The 18,383-nt window shown below is 34.8% G+C and overlaps 8 protein-coding genes across 8 annotated transcripts in view; 3 read left to right on the plus strand and 5 right to left on the minus strand.

The window, feature by feature from the left end:
- Window positions 1-100: 100 nt before the first annotated feature.
- Window positions 101-2,347, minus strand: C9374_011863 (uncharacterized protein; the record flags this gene model as incomplete). The annotated part of the gene is made up of 1 exon (XM_044687565.1): window positions 101-2,347. One exon carries the CDS (start codon window positions 2,345-2,347, stop codon window positions 101-103), a length of 2,247 nt encoding a protein of 748 aa, XP_044542948.1.
- A 505-nt stretch (window positions 2,348-2,852) lies between these two features.
- Window positions 2,853-3,803, plus strand: C9374_011864 (uncharacterized protein; the record flags this gene model as incomplete). Its single annotated transcript, XM_044687566.1, has 1 exon — window positions 2,853-3,803. The coding sequence occupies one exon, from the start codon at window positions 2,853-2,855 to the stop codon at window positions 3,801-3,803; it is 951 nt and encodes a 316-aa protein (XP_044542949.1).
- Window positions 3,804-3,918: 115 nt separating this feature from the next.
- Window positions 3,919-5,337, minus strand: C9374_011865 (uncharacterized protein; the record flags this gene model as incomplete). Its single annotated transcript, XM_044687567.1, has 1 exon — window positions 3,919-5,337. One exon carries the CDS (start codon window positions 5,335-5,337, stop codon window positions 3,919-3,921), a length of 1,419 nt encoding a protein of 472 aa, XP_044542950.1.
- A 597-nt stretch (window positions 5,338-5,934) lies between these two features.
- Window positions 5,935-7,497, minus strand: C9374_011866 (uncharacterized protein; the record flags this gene model as incomplete). The annotated part of the gene is made up of 1 exon (XM_044687568.1): window positions 5,935-7,497. The coding sequence occupies one exon, from the start codon at window positions 7,495-7,497 to the stop codon at window positions 5,935-5,937; it is 1,563 nt and encodes a 520-aa protein (XP_044542951.1).
- Window positions 7,498-7,967: 470 nt separating this feature from the next.
- On the minus strand, window positions 7,968-10,853 carry C9374_011867 (uncharacterized protein; the record flags this gene model as incomplete). Its single annotated transcript, XM_044687569.1, has 1 exon — window positions 7,968-10,853. One exon carries the CDS (start codon window positions 10,851-10,853, stop codon window positions 7,968-7,970), a length of 2,886 nt encoding a protein of 961 aa, XP_044542952.1.
- An 81-nt stretch (window positions 10,854-10,934) lies between these two features.
- Window positions 10,935-15,143, plus strand: C9374_011868 (uncharacterized protein; the record flags this gene model as incomplete). Its single annotated transcript, XM_044687570.1, has 1 exon — window positions 10,935-15,143. The coding sequence occupies one exon, from the start codon at window positions 10,935-10,937 to the stop codon at window positions 15,141-15,143; it is 4,209 nt and encodes a 1,402-aa protein (XP_044542953.1).
- Window positions 15,144-15,593: 450 nt separating this feature from the next.
- On the minus strand, window positions 15,594-17,120 carry C9374_011869 (uncharacterized protein; the record flags this gene model as incomplete). The annotated part of the gene is made up of 1 exon (XM_044687572.1): window positions 15,594-17,120. The coding sequence occupies one exon, from the start codon at window positions 17,118-17,120 to the stop codon at window positions 15,594-15,596; it is 1,527 nt and encodes a 508-aa protein (XP_044542954.1).
- Window positions 17,121-17,210: 90 nt separating this feature from the next.
- Window positions 17,211-18,383, plus strand: part of C9374_011870 (uncharacterized protein) — a gene marked incomplete at both ends in the record, with an annotated part of 1,215 nt that continues 42 nt past the window's right edge. Inside the window, one exon of the mRNA XM_044687573.1 lies at window positions 17,211-18,383. This exon is cut by the window's right edge and continues 42 nt beyond it. Within this exon, the coding sequence (XP_044542955.1) occupies window positions 17,211-18,383 (1,173 nt within the window).

Here is an 18,383-nt window from a genome sequence, read left to right on the forward strand (position 1 = left end):
ATGTGAATTTGGGAAATTATGAATTTTAACAGTTTTGGCATTTCTAAAAACTTGTGACTTTTTGTGAATGTAAGAATTTGAAGTGAAAATATGAGTGATTTCAACTGATATTGAAAACATATGCACCCAAATATTGTTTCCAGAAATTGTAACCTTTTTCTGCGTTCTTCCAATAGCTCTTGTTTTGTAAACCTTCAAAGCGAACGATTTTTTCTTTCATCAACCAAGATTCAGGAATGTGACATCCAAAATATTCATGTTCTAATCTCAGATTTTTCAAATCTTTACAAAACTTCATAACTTCATCCAATGAAATATCTGTTGGATCTTGATTGAAACATGCGTTGAAAATCTCATCCCAAAGGTCTCCCCATGATTTCACATGTTCAATTGCAATCTCAGAATACAAATTACGATCGTAATTTTCAGCTTCGGTATAATATAGGATTGAATTCAATCCCTTTTTGTGAGCTTTTACACAGTCCATAATAAATGTGGTATCTTGTTTCAATTCTGTTGAGGCAAAATGAAACACCATACTAGGGGGTACTTGGTTTCTTATTGCATCCAATAGAAAATCTCGATCGTTCCGAAAGTCTACAGAGAGATCATACCAATAGGTTGAATCCTTTTTAAGGGCAGCAATCACTTCTTGATCCTTTCTCGCAACAAATCCTTGTAGGACGTTCCTAATATCAATTTGAATCTCGTCATCGAGTGGGTCATGCAAAATTCTCAACAGTAACTCTTTGCTTTCACGACAGTGTTGTGGAATGTCATTAAACCAACAAGGGTATTCGCTTTTAAGAGCAGCCAAGATAATTTCTGTGTCATTTCGAAATTCCTCGGGTATTATAAAACTACCACACTCCTCCTTCTCATATAAGGCATGTCCATTTCTCCTCATAAAAGCCAATACTATTTCTCGATCGTTTCGATGTTCGGGAAAAATGTCCTTCGAACTTATTTCACTGAACACACATTTCAAAGCATTCAATACAAATTGTCTATCCTTTCTCAAATGCATTGGTCCATATTTCAAAATAAGAGGTAAATCTTCGCGCTTTCCAAAAGAAGATTCATCGTACTTCCAAGGTGGATCATAATTCTTGTAAATTCTGGTCAGTACTTGTTCAATAATTGTTGAATCATTATCGAGATCTTTTTTTGATAATGAAAATGCAAACTTCCCTTGATACTGGAGAGTGTGTTGATGATTATGGTGTGCTTGATAATATTCGTCTGGCAATTCAAGAAGCATTTGAAGCCTTGATTGTATCGTATTCTTGTAATCATCAATATTTGAATCATTGAGAAAAAATTGTTGAAAAATCTTCATCTTATCATCCATGGATAATTTGCTTATCCAAACCGATTGAGACAAGTAAACGTATGCTTTTGGAATACAAGCTTGGATTTGTATGTCTTGAATGTTTCCATCAACGATTGTAATAGTTGGCAATGTAATTCGTAGTATTTCGAGAGCAAATTCTTGGGTGTGCGCCCAAAATAGACAGGACCACGAGTCAGGAGTTGAAATAAAAACATCCAAACAGAATTTTCGATCGTTTTTCAGTCGTTCAGATGCGAATCGAATATTTTCATAATGGCATTGAATGGCATGTTTCATAAATTCTTCATTGTCTTTCAGTCTTTCAGAAATTTGAAACATCTCACAACGTTTCTCACTGATTGCTTTCTTTGCTTTCTCAATATCATCAAGATCAAACACAAAATCAAGTCCATATCTGTTTCGATAAATATTTGCCAATTTTTCTTTCCAGTCTTTGAATTGTGTGAAAACCTCCACTGGAAGATAATTCAACATGTCAAGTTGTGACAATTGTAATTGATACCAAATTTCTTCTTGAAATGGTTTCCAAAATTCCACAGAATGAACTTGCTCTTGATTAGCTTTATACAACTTTGCAATGTCAATAAATTGCACCTGTGCAATGGCGAACAGCTTTTTCTCGTAGTGGTTACTATTGAAACATCTTGCCCATTTAAGCACACACTCGTGATCGTTTATGAATTCGATGTTTATCTTCTTGTCTGTTTTTGATTTGGCCAACCATTCCTCCCTTGCGAGTAACCACTTTGCGAATCCTTTGGATTGATTTTCAAATTTTCTTTTCAACAAATCATAGAGATGGTTGAGGTGAGGATTATATATTTGAGAATGTTGATTCATCAACAATGAAGAAGAGACATGATGAAAATCAAGTAAAACAAGTTGCACTTGATCGGTGGTGGTGTTGGATAATTTCAAGTGTTTGTTTGTGGGCAAATAAATTGCAACGTGATGATCGTCATTCATTGAATGACCAGAAAGCTTTCGTTTCATTTTTTTAAAGTTGACACACTCGACGGTTGACATGTGTTTGGTGACATGGGATTGACAAGTAACGAGATGGAAGTCTCTTTGTGAGCGTTTTTCAGAGTCACAAGACATCTTTCGCCAAAACAACGTTATGAACAGATAACTATTTCTATTTATTGTTCAAACATTGTTCTTGGTTTTGATCTTGTTCACTGAAATTTTATGAAATTTTAGGCTTGTCCTGTGAACGTTTAAACTTGCATTGTTTATTTTGTTCATGATTAAACAACAAACAAAATTTCATAAAATTGAAGGGAAGATAGGTTTTGTTTGATACTGAGACCTCCATAAACTTGTAAAATCATCGAAATCAAGTGACCGTTGAAAGCTTCGGGAAAAAAAACAAATGCAATTTGCTCCCTCATTCATCACCTGGACGGAACGACCGGCTTTAGGCCTCTCGAAAACGCCCAAGTGTTTAGCCTTAATTCTTGTTTTTTTTGTCGTGCTACAAACCATGATATTCATCATGTCGTATCGATATAATACCTCTCGACGAAAAGGACAAATGAGTTCCTTGTATCCTCACGCTTTGGTTCCGTTGGATTGTACACATGAAGAGGAATTACGTGCCTCATTTCCGAAACCTCCGAGTAATAGACAAATACCAAAAATTATACATCAAACCTATAAGCCTTCCAATGAGAACGAGCTTCCCAAAGGAATGAGAGCTGCCATGGCTTCCTTTAAAAATTTAAACTGCAACTATTCGTATCGATATTATGGAGATGAAGAAGCGTTGCAAATGCTCATGGAACATTTCGGAAAAGACTCGGACGAAGTCTATGCGTTTCAACATTTAATTCCTGGCGCTTACAAAATTGATTTTTGGAGATATGCAGTGTTGTGGATTCATGGAGGATATTATGCCGATGCCGATATGGTATTAAGGGAGTCCTTAGATTCCTGGATTTCTCCCAACGCGACGTTTGTCCTTCCTGTGGAACTTGGACTTCCTTTTTTTGGATTCAATATTGCATTCATGGGAAGTGTACCTCGTCATCCTTTACTTCGCATTGCAATGGATATGGTCATTTACAATGTGAAAAACAAATATCTACCTCAAGTTCCAGGAGAGGAAGGAGACGAGGAACCTTCTTTTCGAGCAACGCTTGCAGTTACGGGTCCTATTCTCATGGGAAAAGCGTTTAATCGATATTTGAATGAGCCTGATGAAGCTCCTCATAATATTGCAAAAGCAGAATGTCTTCAAATTCAAATATTGGGATTTTGTAAATTACCCTATGGTCCTCCCTCTTCTTCAGAGTTTTTAACCACCATTCCCAATGTGGAGAACTTTGATATATGTGAGGGTCGTTCTGTGATTCGATTCAAATACCCTGGATATGATAGTGAGCAGAAGTATAGTGGAGAACCTCATTATGTGGTTCAGTATCATAGAAAGCAAATATTTCTTTAAAAAACATCTTGTATTCTAATACGAAGAATGCCATTCCACACACAGATTGGAATCACACCTAAGATTTTTCACAAATTGAAAACTAATTTATAAATAAGTTAACAATCTTGTACACTTAGAAAGAACTGTTCATGAAAGCAATACACATGACAAGGAATAAACCAAGGAACATTGAGAAGATTCCTGTTCGGTTCGAGTTTCCTTCACTAATTTGAGCACTTGTCTTGGGAGATGGTGATGAAATATTTCTTCCCACCACAGGTTGAACGACATAGGTCGGTTGTTCCAATGCTCCACTCAAATCCACACCAGGTACGAGATTCTCTCCATTATAGACTCCCACATCTTTCCAAGCCTTAATGTAGCACTTCAATAAATTCTTATATTCTCGACTACAGGCTTTTGTCAAGAGTGTCGAGTTGGAATCCACAGGATGGAGTTGATTGGAAATGGCATAACTCGTCGTCAATTCATCGAGACCATTGTTATAGGCACATGATAAGAAATCTTGTTGATAACCATTGCAAGGTGGCACACAAGTTCCATTAAAAGGTGAAGCACTCGTTGCTCCTCCACAACCACATTTGTAATCAGTTCCAGAGGGACAAGCCTGTGTGGTACTGCATGGCAAATTGATAGGACTTGCACATTTTCCAGCTTGACAATATCCAGAGAAACAATCTTGATGACTCTCACAATCGACTCCATCAAATTGAGAATATCTTCGAATGCACTTGTTCTTACTACATCTCATTTGAAGTACTGGTAATTTGTAACAATCGGAAGCAGACTCACAGAATTCTCCATACACGGATGGAACCTCACACGATTTATAGGTTGCACTCGAAGATGCCTTCTTGCACACCAAACCAGTTCCACACACAGTCGTTTCTGGAACAGCTGTACAATTCTGTCCCTTACTCAACATGGTTTGAGCCTTACACACGTCATTGTAACAACCAAAACCAGTGGCACATTCTTGACGTACATTATTGGCTGCCGTGGCACATGGTCCACCCTCCGTATTCTTGACAATTTTCAAACAGACATCAGCCACACACTCATATCCCGGTGTGGCACAATCGTACATGATATTCTGATCAAGATCGATGGCTCCACCTCGACATGGTTTACCTTCTTCCTTAATATTTGCCACGACGGTCATACTCACACATCGATGATTCACACAATTCGTTCCAGCAGTGATCGTACCATAACTACCCACACAATTCTCACGAACTGTGCAATACTCACCCAACATTCTTGTACGTCTGAAGGTACATCTCATGGTCGAAGTAGGACACGTGAGCCATGTTGGACCACACGTCGATGCTGTCTGAGTACCTGTACAAATCTTTCCCAAATTGGAGAGAATTTGAGAAGTGGTGAGACACGTACGATTACCACTACTCTGGTCAAAACCATTGGCAAATCCAACTGGACACACATAGGAAGATGCTTTCGAATTGATACTGTCTTGATAGGACATGGGTGGTTTTAGGAAATTAGAAGTACAAGATTGTGCCAAAATCATACGAGAGGACCATGACAAGACAGTCAAGCACCATACGAGTGTTACTACTAGTTGCAACACGTAGAGGGAGATGAATCTCATGATTTGAGTATACTACTATCGTGCTATGAGAGATGAAACGAGTTTGTTTTTTTTGATGTGTTTTGCAATGAAAAGATGCACTGAGGTGTGGTGTTTACAAGAACCATTTGATATCTCCAATGAGAAAACCAAAATCCCTTTCACTTTTTGTACCATACTCTCTTTAAAAGTGATTTTCATGCAACATTTTGATATCTCGTAAATACCTGTCAAATATGATGAATCATTGATGAGACCCGAAACATCGGTGCGCCATGTTTGGAAGGCTCCTATTAAAAGGGTGCACCAATATACCTGAGCGACATCTGTTGCCATAGTTGAGATTCAATTACCAACAACATGAATTTTTGTCATGATTGCGACTGATTGAAGAGATTTCCAAAGCATCTCGTTGACGAATAAATCAGGTCATCATGGATAAATGTATTCTTGTGTGTGGTGTTTGTATGAGGAGATGACAGGATGAGATGACAACATGATGTATGACGACACTCCAACAATATGAATCTACTCACATTACTGTTTATTCTTTTGCTTCTTTCTCAATTCTTTCTTGAATTTCATGAAAGAATCAGTTAAGGAATCACAAATGTCCTTCTCCAATTCATCGAATAAATGTTCATCCAATGTTGGACTGTCTGTAGAGAATTCATCAAGCTTATTCTTGATATTGTCTTGGAATTTCACAGAGCTTGGAAATGGATTTTCTCCATTAATGTCAATAAACTCTGTGAAAATCTTAAATGCCATTTCATACTTATTCTTTTCAATATCCTTAATTTGATCTCTATTCGATTCTTCATCACCAATATTTAATTTTGTACGTCTCAACTCGACAGACTTGTCACACATTTCACGATAAGTGTGACAATTCTCCAAGAAGGTATACTTGTCTAACTTGTTTTCCTTTTCACAAAATTCCTTAAATAATCGACTAGTCTTTTCATTACTTAAAGTTTCCAGAATCATGATGGAAGTTGCTTTCTTGAGCTTGCGAGAAGATGCCTGCTCGCTTGTAAGTGCCAATACAAAGATGGTAATGACAATAGGAATAGAAAGAGCAACTCCAGCTAATACCAGTACCATATTGACAGTACTGGCATATCTCAAATATTCTTGTTTTTGTTCACTGAGTTTCTTGATCTCGTTATCCACCAAGACGATAAAGTATGTGGTATATCCATCCCATACTTGGTAATTGAATGATTTCAAAATCTTATTTGCAGCGAGTAAATCACCCTGTCGAACTGATTCCATCGCTTGTTGATTGTACTTGATATATCCTGGGCTTTTGGGATCGAATTTGGTTTTTGACAATACATCCGCGGGTAAATTTTTAGACATTTCCAATAGAACACGAGAGGAATTTGCTTGTTTTTCCTCATACAAGGGTATGTAGGAGAGTGATCCTGTTGTGACTGCCAGTCGTACCATACAATTCATCTGATCATAGAGTTGTAAAAAACTTGCTCTCTGTAGAAGGAGAGAAATTTCCTTTTTCGCTTCGAGTTTGAATGAATTTCCAACCACAACTGCAACTGCTAGAAAACAGCAAATATTCACAATCATACCAAACAGTGACAAGAATCTAACAAGATTCAATTCAATCACTCCACAACAGGTTGGAATTCTAAACGTTGTTGAGGAATGAGTGGAACGAGTCGAGGTTTTTGAAGTGGTTTTGGTAAAGATGGTTGTGGTTGGAGCCAAGTGGCGTTGGGTCGTATTCGAAACAACAGGAATGGTCATGGCAGCACTAGTAGTACTCTTTAAAGATTTACTTCTTCTGTCCATCTCTTGTTCGTGTTGTTGCAGTGTTGAGAGTTGAAGTGGTTTCAATGATGTTCGTTTTGTGAAATGAACAATGATACTGTCATCATCACTGCAAGCATCGTCGTCGTCGTCGTAATCGTCATTGTGAGGTTCAACAGAGCCATGCACGTCCGTAACGTAAATTGGTTGAGAGTGTGGATGATGTCGCTGCGAAGAGGTGGTGGTCGTAGTAGTTGTTGTTGTAGATGTCACGGTGCTGTTGTTATGGATGCCATCGATGGGTGAGGGTGGCAGCACTTGTTTCATATTGTTTTGTTTTGTAAATGTAATAATTATTAGGAGGAAATCTCAAAAAGACATTTAAGCCCATGAAACGATTTGGAGTGTGTTTCGGCCTTGTGCACGATCTATGTGATGTCCAATGTCTCGTGTCAGCAGTTGTGCAGAAAAGTCAAGTGCCTACAGAATTAAGAACAAAATCCGAATTTTTTTTGACTTTAAAAATCTTCAGACCGAGATAAGAAAGTACTACTTGAACATCGAGAAAAACAAACTACGGTTGATGGAGTGTGATTGAGTGAGTCATAAGGAAAGTCTCATTATTGTTGTTGAATGGCTACATTTCATCTTCATGGATGAGATCTCATTGCCAACACAAGATGGCCCTTTTTTTTTGTTGTTGTTGTAATACCAGCATAAAGGAGGCGTTTGGAATGAGATTGAGTGTCGCACTATCACTATACCAATCTCACTTCATGGCAGAAAATTTGCATCTATTAGTAACTTTTTGAGAACACTTCTTCTTCTGTGCGATGATTTGCATCTTGTTGATTCGTTCTCGTAGATGAGAGTGTGGTTGTTGTTGTTACTGGCTCATTTTGAGTGTTCTCTTTTGTGTTATGATGACTTTCTTGTGTTTCCTCAATACTATTTAAATCCCAATAATGAGGTGGTGTGGGTGGAGCAGAAAGTAGTAAGGGAGGGGATGTATTGGATGTGAATGATGCTTGTTGTTGTGGTGGTTGCTTGGAAAGAGTTTTTGAAGAAGAGGTAGAACTTAAATCTGTCGTGGTGAGTGTTGTTGCATGGAGGGATGGGGATGGTTTGTGTGAATAATGATGATGGTGGTGATGTCCAACCGCTGAAGTATTCTTATGTCTGGCACATTCTCTAATGATTCTGTTTTTTCGCTTTTCATCATTTGGGAAAGCAGCATCATAGAATGCTCTACACTCTTCACAGTCATGTCCTGGCGTTGCATGTCTCTTTTTGTGTTTTGGAGATTTGAAATATTTTGAATATTCTTCTTCATCTTCACTATTAAGGTGTGAGGATGATGTGATGAGCGGCGAAGGTGATGGTGGTGGAGAAGATGTTTGTTGCTTTGGTGTTAAACAATTATTATTCTTTTCTCTGATGGTATTCATTGCTTCTGCTGGCTTGTTGGGTTGGACTCTTGTGGTGGTTAAATTAGTGTAATTTGGTGGTGAACAAGTGTTGGAGAAATTTGATCCAATGGTTGATATAGGATTCGTGGCATGAGTGTGACTTCTACTTGACAAAGGAGATGGTTCTTCTTGTTTCACTTTCTTATGGGAACCACTTCCAATTCCTAGGGACAAGTACAAAATGTCATCACCAAGAGATGATGAATCTTGATCCTCTCTCTCTAAATCTACGACCACTTGTCGATGTAAGGTGGGCGATTTTTCAATAATGACTTCTTCTTCTTTGATTTCATGCTGTTCTTCTGGTGGTTGTGTGGGCATTGGCAACACTAAATACTCTTCATCCTTGTACCGATTCTTCATGTGTAGTTTTTTTTGTTTTTCAATTTCTTCCTTCTTTTTCATTTGAATTGCATCCAATTTGGTTGTGTTTGTAGCGATGGATGTTGAGGTATGTTGTTTCTTTGAGGTTGTGCTCGTATCTTGTTGCACGTCATGATTAGAAGAAGTATCATTGCCATTATATTGAGATTGTAATAATATAGGTATTTGAATCTTCTTAGAAGGACTTTTAAATGCTTTAAGTTTCTTAGGGCCATGTTTTGCAAATAGAGGAAATTTTGTTTCATAAGAATCGCTTTGATCTTCGACATCAACAATTTCTTCAATAATCTTCTTTTTCTTTGAAGAAGACGCTGATGCCTCACTAATCCTAGATCTCTTTTCTAATACAGAATGTGTTGTTAAGGATGTTATGCGATTAGTAGTTGATTCCACAACATCATCATGAGTGCTACTTGTGAAACGTAAACTCGAATTCGCAATACTTATTGCTGGTAATGATGCATCATGGTGTGTATCTACTTTTCTTAATGTTTCATCATTTCTAGGATTGGAGGTTGTGGAAATCATTTTAGATGCACTGCTTGCAATGTTGGAAGTGGTTGTCATTGAGGTTTGAGGGGGTGGGTCAATTCGTAATGAGGTCATGGATACAGTAGCAGCTGCAGCAGCAGGATGAGTAATTGCTGACCTGTCTGTGTCAGTAATCGTGTTGGTGCCTTCAGTGATGTGGCCATTTAAATTACTACCAGTCCCATGCTGATGATTGATCGTAATCGTTGGAACATTGGATCCACGCTCAATAGTATTTTCGGCTCGCATGGCATTGGTTTTGCTGTTTTGAATCGAGTTCAATAAAAACGAAGAATTTTGAATATCCGTTATTCCATAATGTCGATTTGTGTTCATCATAGCTTGGCTTATCTTTTTGTGGTTTCCGTTTAACAACTTCATTACTGTATCCTCCAATTGAGAATCTTCTTCAATATTTTCCTCCTCATCAATATCTTCATCAATTTTCGTGGCATTGGTTTCAATATGTGCTGTATTGGCCTTTTTTAAAAGTTTGTTTTTCTTTCGTGCAAATTTGGAGATTTCTTCTTTCAGTTCCTTGACCTCGTCATGAAGTGATTTAATACTCTCCAAATCATTGGATACTTTCAAGAGATGATATTCATAGTCTTTCAAATGTGCTACTTGATTCAAATAGAGTTGGTTTTGAAGTTGATATAATTTTATGGATTCCACCATGAGTTGTTCCGAGGCTGAAAGAAGAGCCTTCTGTGATGATGATGACAATGCGTCCACTAAATAACCAGTATGTTGTTCTTCAAGTGTGTTGGAAGGAAGTTGTTTTGACAGAGGTTGTTGCTGCAGGTATGGCTGTGGATGTACATTTTGGAGAATTTGTTGTTGGTTGAAAGGATTTGGTTGGAAAAAGACTTGTTGTTGATGAGAACCCACAAAACCCGATGATGATGGGTAATTGGCAGGATTGAATGGATACATCAATGATTGTTGATGATAGGAGGGATTAAAGTTATTCAAAGGAAAGCCTTGCTGAAGGCTCGGATTCAAAGGATGATAGAATCCATGATTATTTAAAATTGGTTGATGATGAAGAGGATATGTTGTGGGTTGCTGTAGAGGGTTGCTGTTACGATAGGTACCGTTTAAATTGAGCTGTTGACAGGCTGATGGATCTTCTTGCTGAAATTGTTGCGGTGCTTGATTCGTTGGATCGTGAGGCGGTTCCATTCTTCTCTCGAGGACATGATCGTTTTTTTTTGTTGCTACTTCTTGCAGATAGAAGAACTTTCTATCAACATGTTTGGTATATGAAGAACAGAAGCCAGGAGCATAATAATCCATTCCTTTAACTCTCTCACTCCTTTCTTGTTTGTTATTATTCTTGAGCTGTACTATGATATATCAGATCATCTTTGAAAAAATATGAAAGCACTTTCCAAAGCCAAACTTCGTCATTCTCAAAAGCAACAACAAGATGGCAAAGCAGTGCCTCCAACTCCTCCCTCTCGGAAAACCAACCATTCACAATCATCGAATCATGACGACATTTCTCTCAATGATCATATTCCAATCAATCCTCATTCCTCCTCTTCTTCTACTTTACATCATCAGTTGGAATATGAAAGAAATTTACTTCTTCTCACTCTACTCAACATGAATTTAAATTTAATCATTCATACGAGTGGTAACCATACCAATGATGACACTTCATTATCACTTCATTCCTATTTACAATCTCTTCAATCCAATTCTGAAGATGTGAATTTAGTCAATTCTCTGAGTCGGATCAACAATGTACCATCTCTTGTACAACGTATTCTTACCAAACAATCCATTGATTTGAGTGAATTTGAATTGATTTTACCTGAAAATGATCATCCTATTCATACTGATCACTCTACTGAAAAGAGTAATACAAGTATCATCATGACAACAATGAATTTGACTCAACCCTTGCCAATGACATCATCATCACCAACATTTCCGACAACAATGACATTATCTCAAGAAGAAGAGGGTCTCAACTCGATCACTCCTCAGAGTCCAACAACCACAACAACAACACCACCAAAATCATCCTTACAACCTCCAATGATGAAAAATTTGAACACGACTCAACGATTGAAACCTCTTCCAAAACCAGCATTATTAGATACTTCAGAATTATTATATAAAACTGTGATTGGTGTGGTTGAACCTTCGAACAACAAATCATCCTTGTTACTTCAATCTTCAACTTGGAATAACATTTCCTACAATGATTTGAAATTAATTTCCTATGAACTTGTATTAATATTATCCAATTCATTGATTGAATATCATACCATTCATAATAATAGACAATATATTGATACTTTATTGAATGTAGTAAGAAAGTATTGTGGAATTTCTAAAATAGATCATTTTAACATGATTAAGAGAGTATTTTCTGGAATTTCTACTACCACTGGTCATAATCCTCTACTCTCAAATAATATTCTTTCATCATTTAATACCATTGATTGTGTTGAATATTATCAAGCATTAACCAAGTTAAAATCTTCACACACTGAATCCAATGTTGAACAAAAATCATCTCTCTATCTTTGGAAATTAATTGCTAATAATTTAAAAAATAGTGAAAATTTAAATGTATTGAAAATCTATGCTCTAGTATTTTTAAATGTATTATTATCATTGATATTTATCAAATTTCATCCATCTCATACAAATACTACTACTACTGCTACTAGTATTACTACTAGTACTAATACTAATACTACTACCACAACTTTACCTTTTCAAATTAAATTGAAAAATCAAATATATTCAGATTTCAATTCATTACAATCATGCCTTTGCAATGAATTTGAATTATTTATCAAGTGTGAAGAACATCCAATGGAGAATGCCATTCAAATCTATACAAGATTAAATTCAGATATTGTCATGCCATTAATTCCACAATTGAGTGAAAATTTAATCAATAATGGTCCACTTTCAATCATTTCTACCATGACTACTACTACTAGCACTACTTTAACTCTACCCTATCCATTTCCTCTCAATATCAAATTATATTCTCAACTCTCAGATACTCGAGTATTAAATATTTTAAAATTACTTAAAAATAATCAATTAGAAATTCCAGAATATTTTGAAGATATTATGAATGAGAGTAATGGTGTTGATTATAATGAATATTTTGAAAATGTTATTGAACATGATTCTGTTACCATGGCATTGAAACCTATTCGACAATCTTTGAATATTTCTGAAACAATGGATACCTTGTGTTTCATTGATTCCATATTTAGAATGGAACAAAATTGTAGTACAGATACTGATTTAATGTTACAATGTGATCAGTTATTGTTACTACTCTTTCAATATTATATCAAGAAGAGAAATATTATTTCTAATTATTCTAAATATAGTGAAGAAGAAAAAGTGTACTATGATACTATATTTGGAACGATGCGACAAGTCTTGGGTCATCAATTATTAGATTTTACTTCAAGTTATAGTATTGATCATGAAATATTTTCTTGTCATCTCAAATTATTTAGATATATTTGTTATATCATGATGAAGAATGATTCGACATTAACCAATCCATCCATGAATTTAATATTTGAAAATATTACCAAATCATCCATTCGAAAACAATATGAAAGAATTAAACAACAAGAATGTACACATGTGGCATGGAAGGGTCATGTCCATACTCTAGAAGTAACTATAGCTAGTAAGAATAGTGGTGTCATCCATTCTTCTAATAATAGTAATAATAGTAGTCCTACTAGTCCAACTAGTATCCATACTCCTCCTATTATAAATTCTCCTACTACTACTAGTATCCAATCACCTACTACTAGTAATAGTATTCATACTCCTACTAAAAATAATGATTTAAAAGACTTTTTCGCAACGGACATGGATCATGAACAAGACGATACAAAAGATACCACTCTCATCATTTGTAATGAATTTATTCAATTTGGAAAAGAATTACTCTCAGAATTAACATATCAACAATCTACATTGTTTGCATCACTCTCCAATTACTATGAAGGAGCATTTATTGAATCACTTTATATGACTTTTGCTTTTTATATGAAAGATTTACAATCCATTCTATCCAAGTATTTATTTCCAACAACAAGTACTAGCACTGGTACTATGAATACTGGTATGAATACTAATACTACAAATACTACCAGTAAGAATAGAGATAATGCTGAATTTTCTTCCAATCATAGTCATTTATTTAATATTTTTTCTGTTCTTCAATCTTTTTTAATATTATTTAATGAATGTATATTTGAGAGTAATGACGTGAATGAAGAAGAGAATGATATTCATGATATGAATACTACTACTACTACTACTTACAAACGTTCCTATCCTCATCGAATTCTAAAAATATTTGAACCTATCATGAATCTATTGAAACAACCCATGACTCTTTACATTAATCATATTCAAAGTCAATTCTTTAAATATTTAGAAAATGCAGTCAAGTTAGAGAAATGGCAACCTCTCAATGAAGATGTTCAATATTCATCATCCTATATTGATATCTTTACATTTATTCGACAAGGAGTGCCATCACTCTATTCGATTTGTTTACCCAATGTATTGGAATATTACAAACATTTTCATCAATGTTTGAGTGGATTAATGCAACGGTATTGTGTTCATATTATGAAAGATTTACCAAAACCAGAAGATTTTATACCAAAGAGATTATATCCATGGAGTGGAGGTCATGTTGTGGATGATACAATGACTCGTAGAGTGAATTCAAGTAGTACGACAACTACTAGTAGTAGTAGTCGAGTGAATCAAAAAACTGGAATGTTTAGAAAATTTTTAAAATCTGCGAATAGTGCTACTTCTAGTGCTACTTCTACTACTACCTCTAGTGCTACTTCTACTACTACTACTAATTCGACTCGAATGGACACAACGACTATTACTCTTGGATCTTCTTGTTTGGAAGCCATGAATGATCTCATTACAGATCCAAGAAATCAATCATTCTCAAATAATGATTCCAATATCATCACTTATGAATCGTTGTTTGTCAGATTGGCTAATCTTGTCAATACTCGTCGACAATACATCAAGACAGTGAAAGAATTAATTGAATATTCAGAACAGAGTCGATTATTATTTATTGGAAAATCAAATTCTACAATGGAATATAATCATCAATTACCATCCATCTATGCAAGTGTTGATTTTTATTCAAATTTAGAAGGAACTTCTGATTTGTTAAAAGATTTCATTTCTCAACTCACTGAATTAATTGGAGCTAGAAATATCTATTGTGAATTGTATAATAATTTATTTGGAGAATTATATTTACCTCAAGTGAAAGATTTTACCTTTGCACCTAAAATGATTCAAGAATATTTTGAACCATGTTTAGAATCATTATTAGATTTGTGTGATGATCCAGTGTGTGTCGAGTGGATTATTACATGCATGTTTAAACATTTAATAAGAGTCTTGTATTTGATTATTGTTGAAGGTTATTTATCACCCTATAATGAATTTCATTTGAAATGGAGATGTTTGGGTGGGAGTGGTGAAGGATCTAGTAGTAGTAGTAGTAATAATTCTAAAAATTCTAAAAAATTCTAAAACTGCCACTACCACTACTACCCTAGATGGTCAAATTTCAAAACTTCTCTTAAATGATTTGATTCAAATTGAAAAATTCTTTTATAGTGAAGGTGAAGGAATATCCGATTGGAATTTCATAACCTCGACCACGAGTCATTTGAAGAACATTATTGCCAATGTGATGGATAAATCCAGTGAACAATTGATTCATGGAAGTATGAATAATCCATCCTTTGATGCAGCACCAACAAATGCGACTACTTGTACAACTGGTCATCATCATGTCTTTACCAAACAAATCTATTACAAGGTGTTGTATCATCGAAATGATCCCATTGCCAAGAAATTTATTAAGAATCATAAATATAGATATGATTGAATGTGTGTGTTATAAATCTCATTTTGTGTGGTGTGTTCAAATGTTGATTCACAACATGTCTAGCACTAAAAACGATTCGAATACATCTACTACTCACTTTGTGCCTTCTTCTTCTTGGTATATCCAAGTACCTCATACTTGAGAAATGAAAGTAATTGTTGTTTCTTTTCCAAACATTCCTTTCTATTGCTATGAATTCCCATTAATAACTTGACAAAATCTGCATGATTGAAATTTTCAAAGTGTTTGACATGAAATAATTGTGGTGATGGTATCTTTGTGTTACAATGCTCACATGAGGAGGTCTTGGTAACCATTGAAATAAATTCATTTCCATATTCTGGATAGACAGTCGTGTCTTGTCCTCCATTGACAATATGAAATTGAATGTTAGGATTATGTTCATAAAGTGTATGCAATAGAGAATGATGTGAACACTTGGTGGTGATGTTTGTTGGATGACCAGTTTTGGAAATTTCAGCAGTACTACTACTACTAGTAGCAACAGTATCATGACCACTCTCTTCTGATATTGTCAGATTCAGTTCATTCTTACTTTCCAATGTTTGGGATTGTAACATGTGATAAGGTGAGAATTGTTTCAAATCTCCTCTCATGACTCGATACAATCCACTCAAATTCTCAACACCTCTCTCAACTTCTCTTTGATATTGTTTTTCTAAATCATACACACATGCTAATAGAATGACTCGATTCACTAATTGAGCTAATTTTGGTTTTTTAACAAGATTAGTGATGGAAAGATGTGCACCTGAGGAATGTCCACAAATCGATAAATCAATGATGGGAATTGAGGTGTTAGAAGATTGATGAGAGTGTCTATGATGATTAGAATGTTGATGATGAGAGTCTTGATGATTAGAATGTTGATGATTAGAATGTTGATGATTAGAATGTTGATGATAATGATGAATAAATTCCTTATGAATCCATTCAATACATGTTTCAACATCTTGTAATTGATCTTCAATATAATAATAATTTTCATTGAATCTATTCAATTGATAATGATCACTTGTAGAATCCATTTGGTTGGTAGTATTATTATTACTGGTAGTACTATTACCATTATTACTGGTAGTATTATTCTTATGATTATTACTGGTAGTATTATTCTTATGATTATTCTTATTATTCATATCACTATTACTTGTTGAAATCTTCCTTTTTGAATATTTTCGATAATTACAAATGACAATCACATGATCTTGTAAATAATTTCTCAATGTACACCCAAGATTATGATACAGTAATTTATCACCACTATTCCATGCACCACCATGAATAAATAATAGAACTTTGAGACAAGAAGTATTGTTGGATTTCTGAAGAGATGTTGTTCTAATATTATTCCGAAGAGTATTGAAATGATCATCATCATCATGCGAATCATGATTCCCAACCACATTCCCATCATGATAATAAATATTCACATCATTTCGTTCATGTTCACCATAATGAATATTTCTCAAATAATAAGGTTTAAAATATTGTACAATATAATAATGAAAGATCATACTCAAATACCATGGAAGGAGAAGAGTGTATTCAAGTGCAGTACTCAACACGACATTAAGAGTTTTGAATAATTTCATTTTTTATTCAATCTTTCCAATCAACCTCTTTTCAAAACTATTTCGCAAAGACCTCCCAACCAACTTGGAATTATTCACCCAATAAAAAAAATGCAACACGCACCATCCAATCTTCGAAATCGAGGGAAAGTGTTGACTGACAGGTCTTCCTCCTCCGAAGATGATCATCCACACACTCATCACGACCACCAACACACTCATCATCACATGGAGGATCAATCACGAGCCTATTCTTCTTCCATGAATCAACATGAATCTCCTCCTAATTTATTAATATCTTGTTGTACCAATACTACTTACATGATTCTAGTGTTGTGTTTATTATTTGGTCTCTTTATTATTAATGAAAATCTTTCATTATTTAAATACATGAAAGAAGAGAGAATGATTGATTTTGAAAGACAATTTATGGAATCCACAACAACACCACCATCCACATCACTGAATTCAACTCTTAAATATCATTTATTATTTGTTCATGGTGCTTTTGGATCCAAAGAAGAATTTACAAGTCGATATTTTCCATTCTTTATGAATTTACAAAATTCTAAAATTTCAAGTATTGGTGCATTCTCATGGACAGGTCATGGAAAGTCTCATCACTCCAATTATATTAAATATTTAAGAATGATGGATTATGTGAATGATTTGGAATATGTGATTGAAAAGTATTATAAAAAGAGTGATTTCAAAGATCATGATCGTCAATTAATGAGTGATTTCAAAGATGATCATGACCACAAATTAATTCTAGTGTGTCATTCTCTTGGAGGTTTAATTTGTCAAAAATATTTAGATTCTCTTTCAAGAATTCCATTGAAACATTCCAATGATAATAATAGAATCATTCCTTTGGCTAGTATGATATTATTAACAAGTGCTCCACCAGTCTCTAGATTTGATAACATTCTATCCAATATTCGTTTTGATCCATTGAATATATTATTGACTAATTTATGGACATTTACTATTGATGCAATTGCAATGTCATCGATTCATCATACCAAACATTATTTTTATCATGAAAAGACTTCGATTGAATATATCAACAAGATTCATCAACATGATTCAAAATTACAAAGTGAAGGATTAATTTTTTATTTAGATAGTTTGACATGTACATTGAACGCTCAGAGTATGATTGAAATGTTTCAACTCAACAAGGATGAACCATTATTGTTTTCACATCCATTTCATATTAGAGTGCTGTCGATTGAAAAGGATTCTTTTTTCACGACCAAACAGCATGAAAAAACAATCGAA

This window comes from Naegleria lovaniensis (assembly GCF_003324165.1).
Source record: "Naegleria lovaniensis strain ATCC 30569 chromosome Unknown tig051, whole genome shotgun sequence".
NCBI lineage: Eukaryota > Heterolobosea > Eutetramitea > Acrasida > Naegleriidae > Naegleria > Naegleria lovaniensis.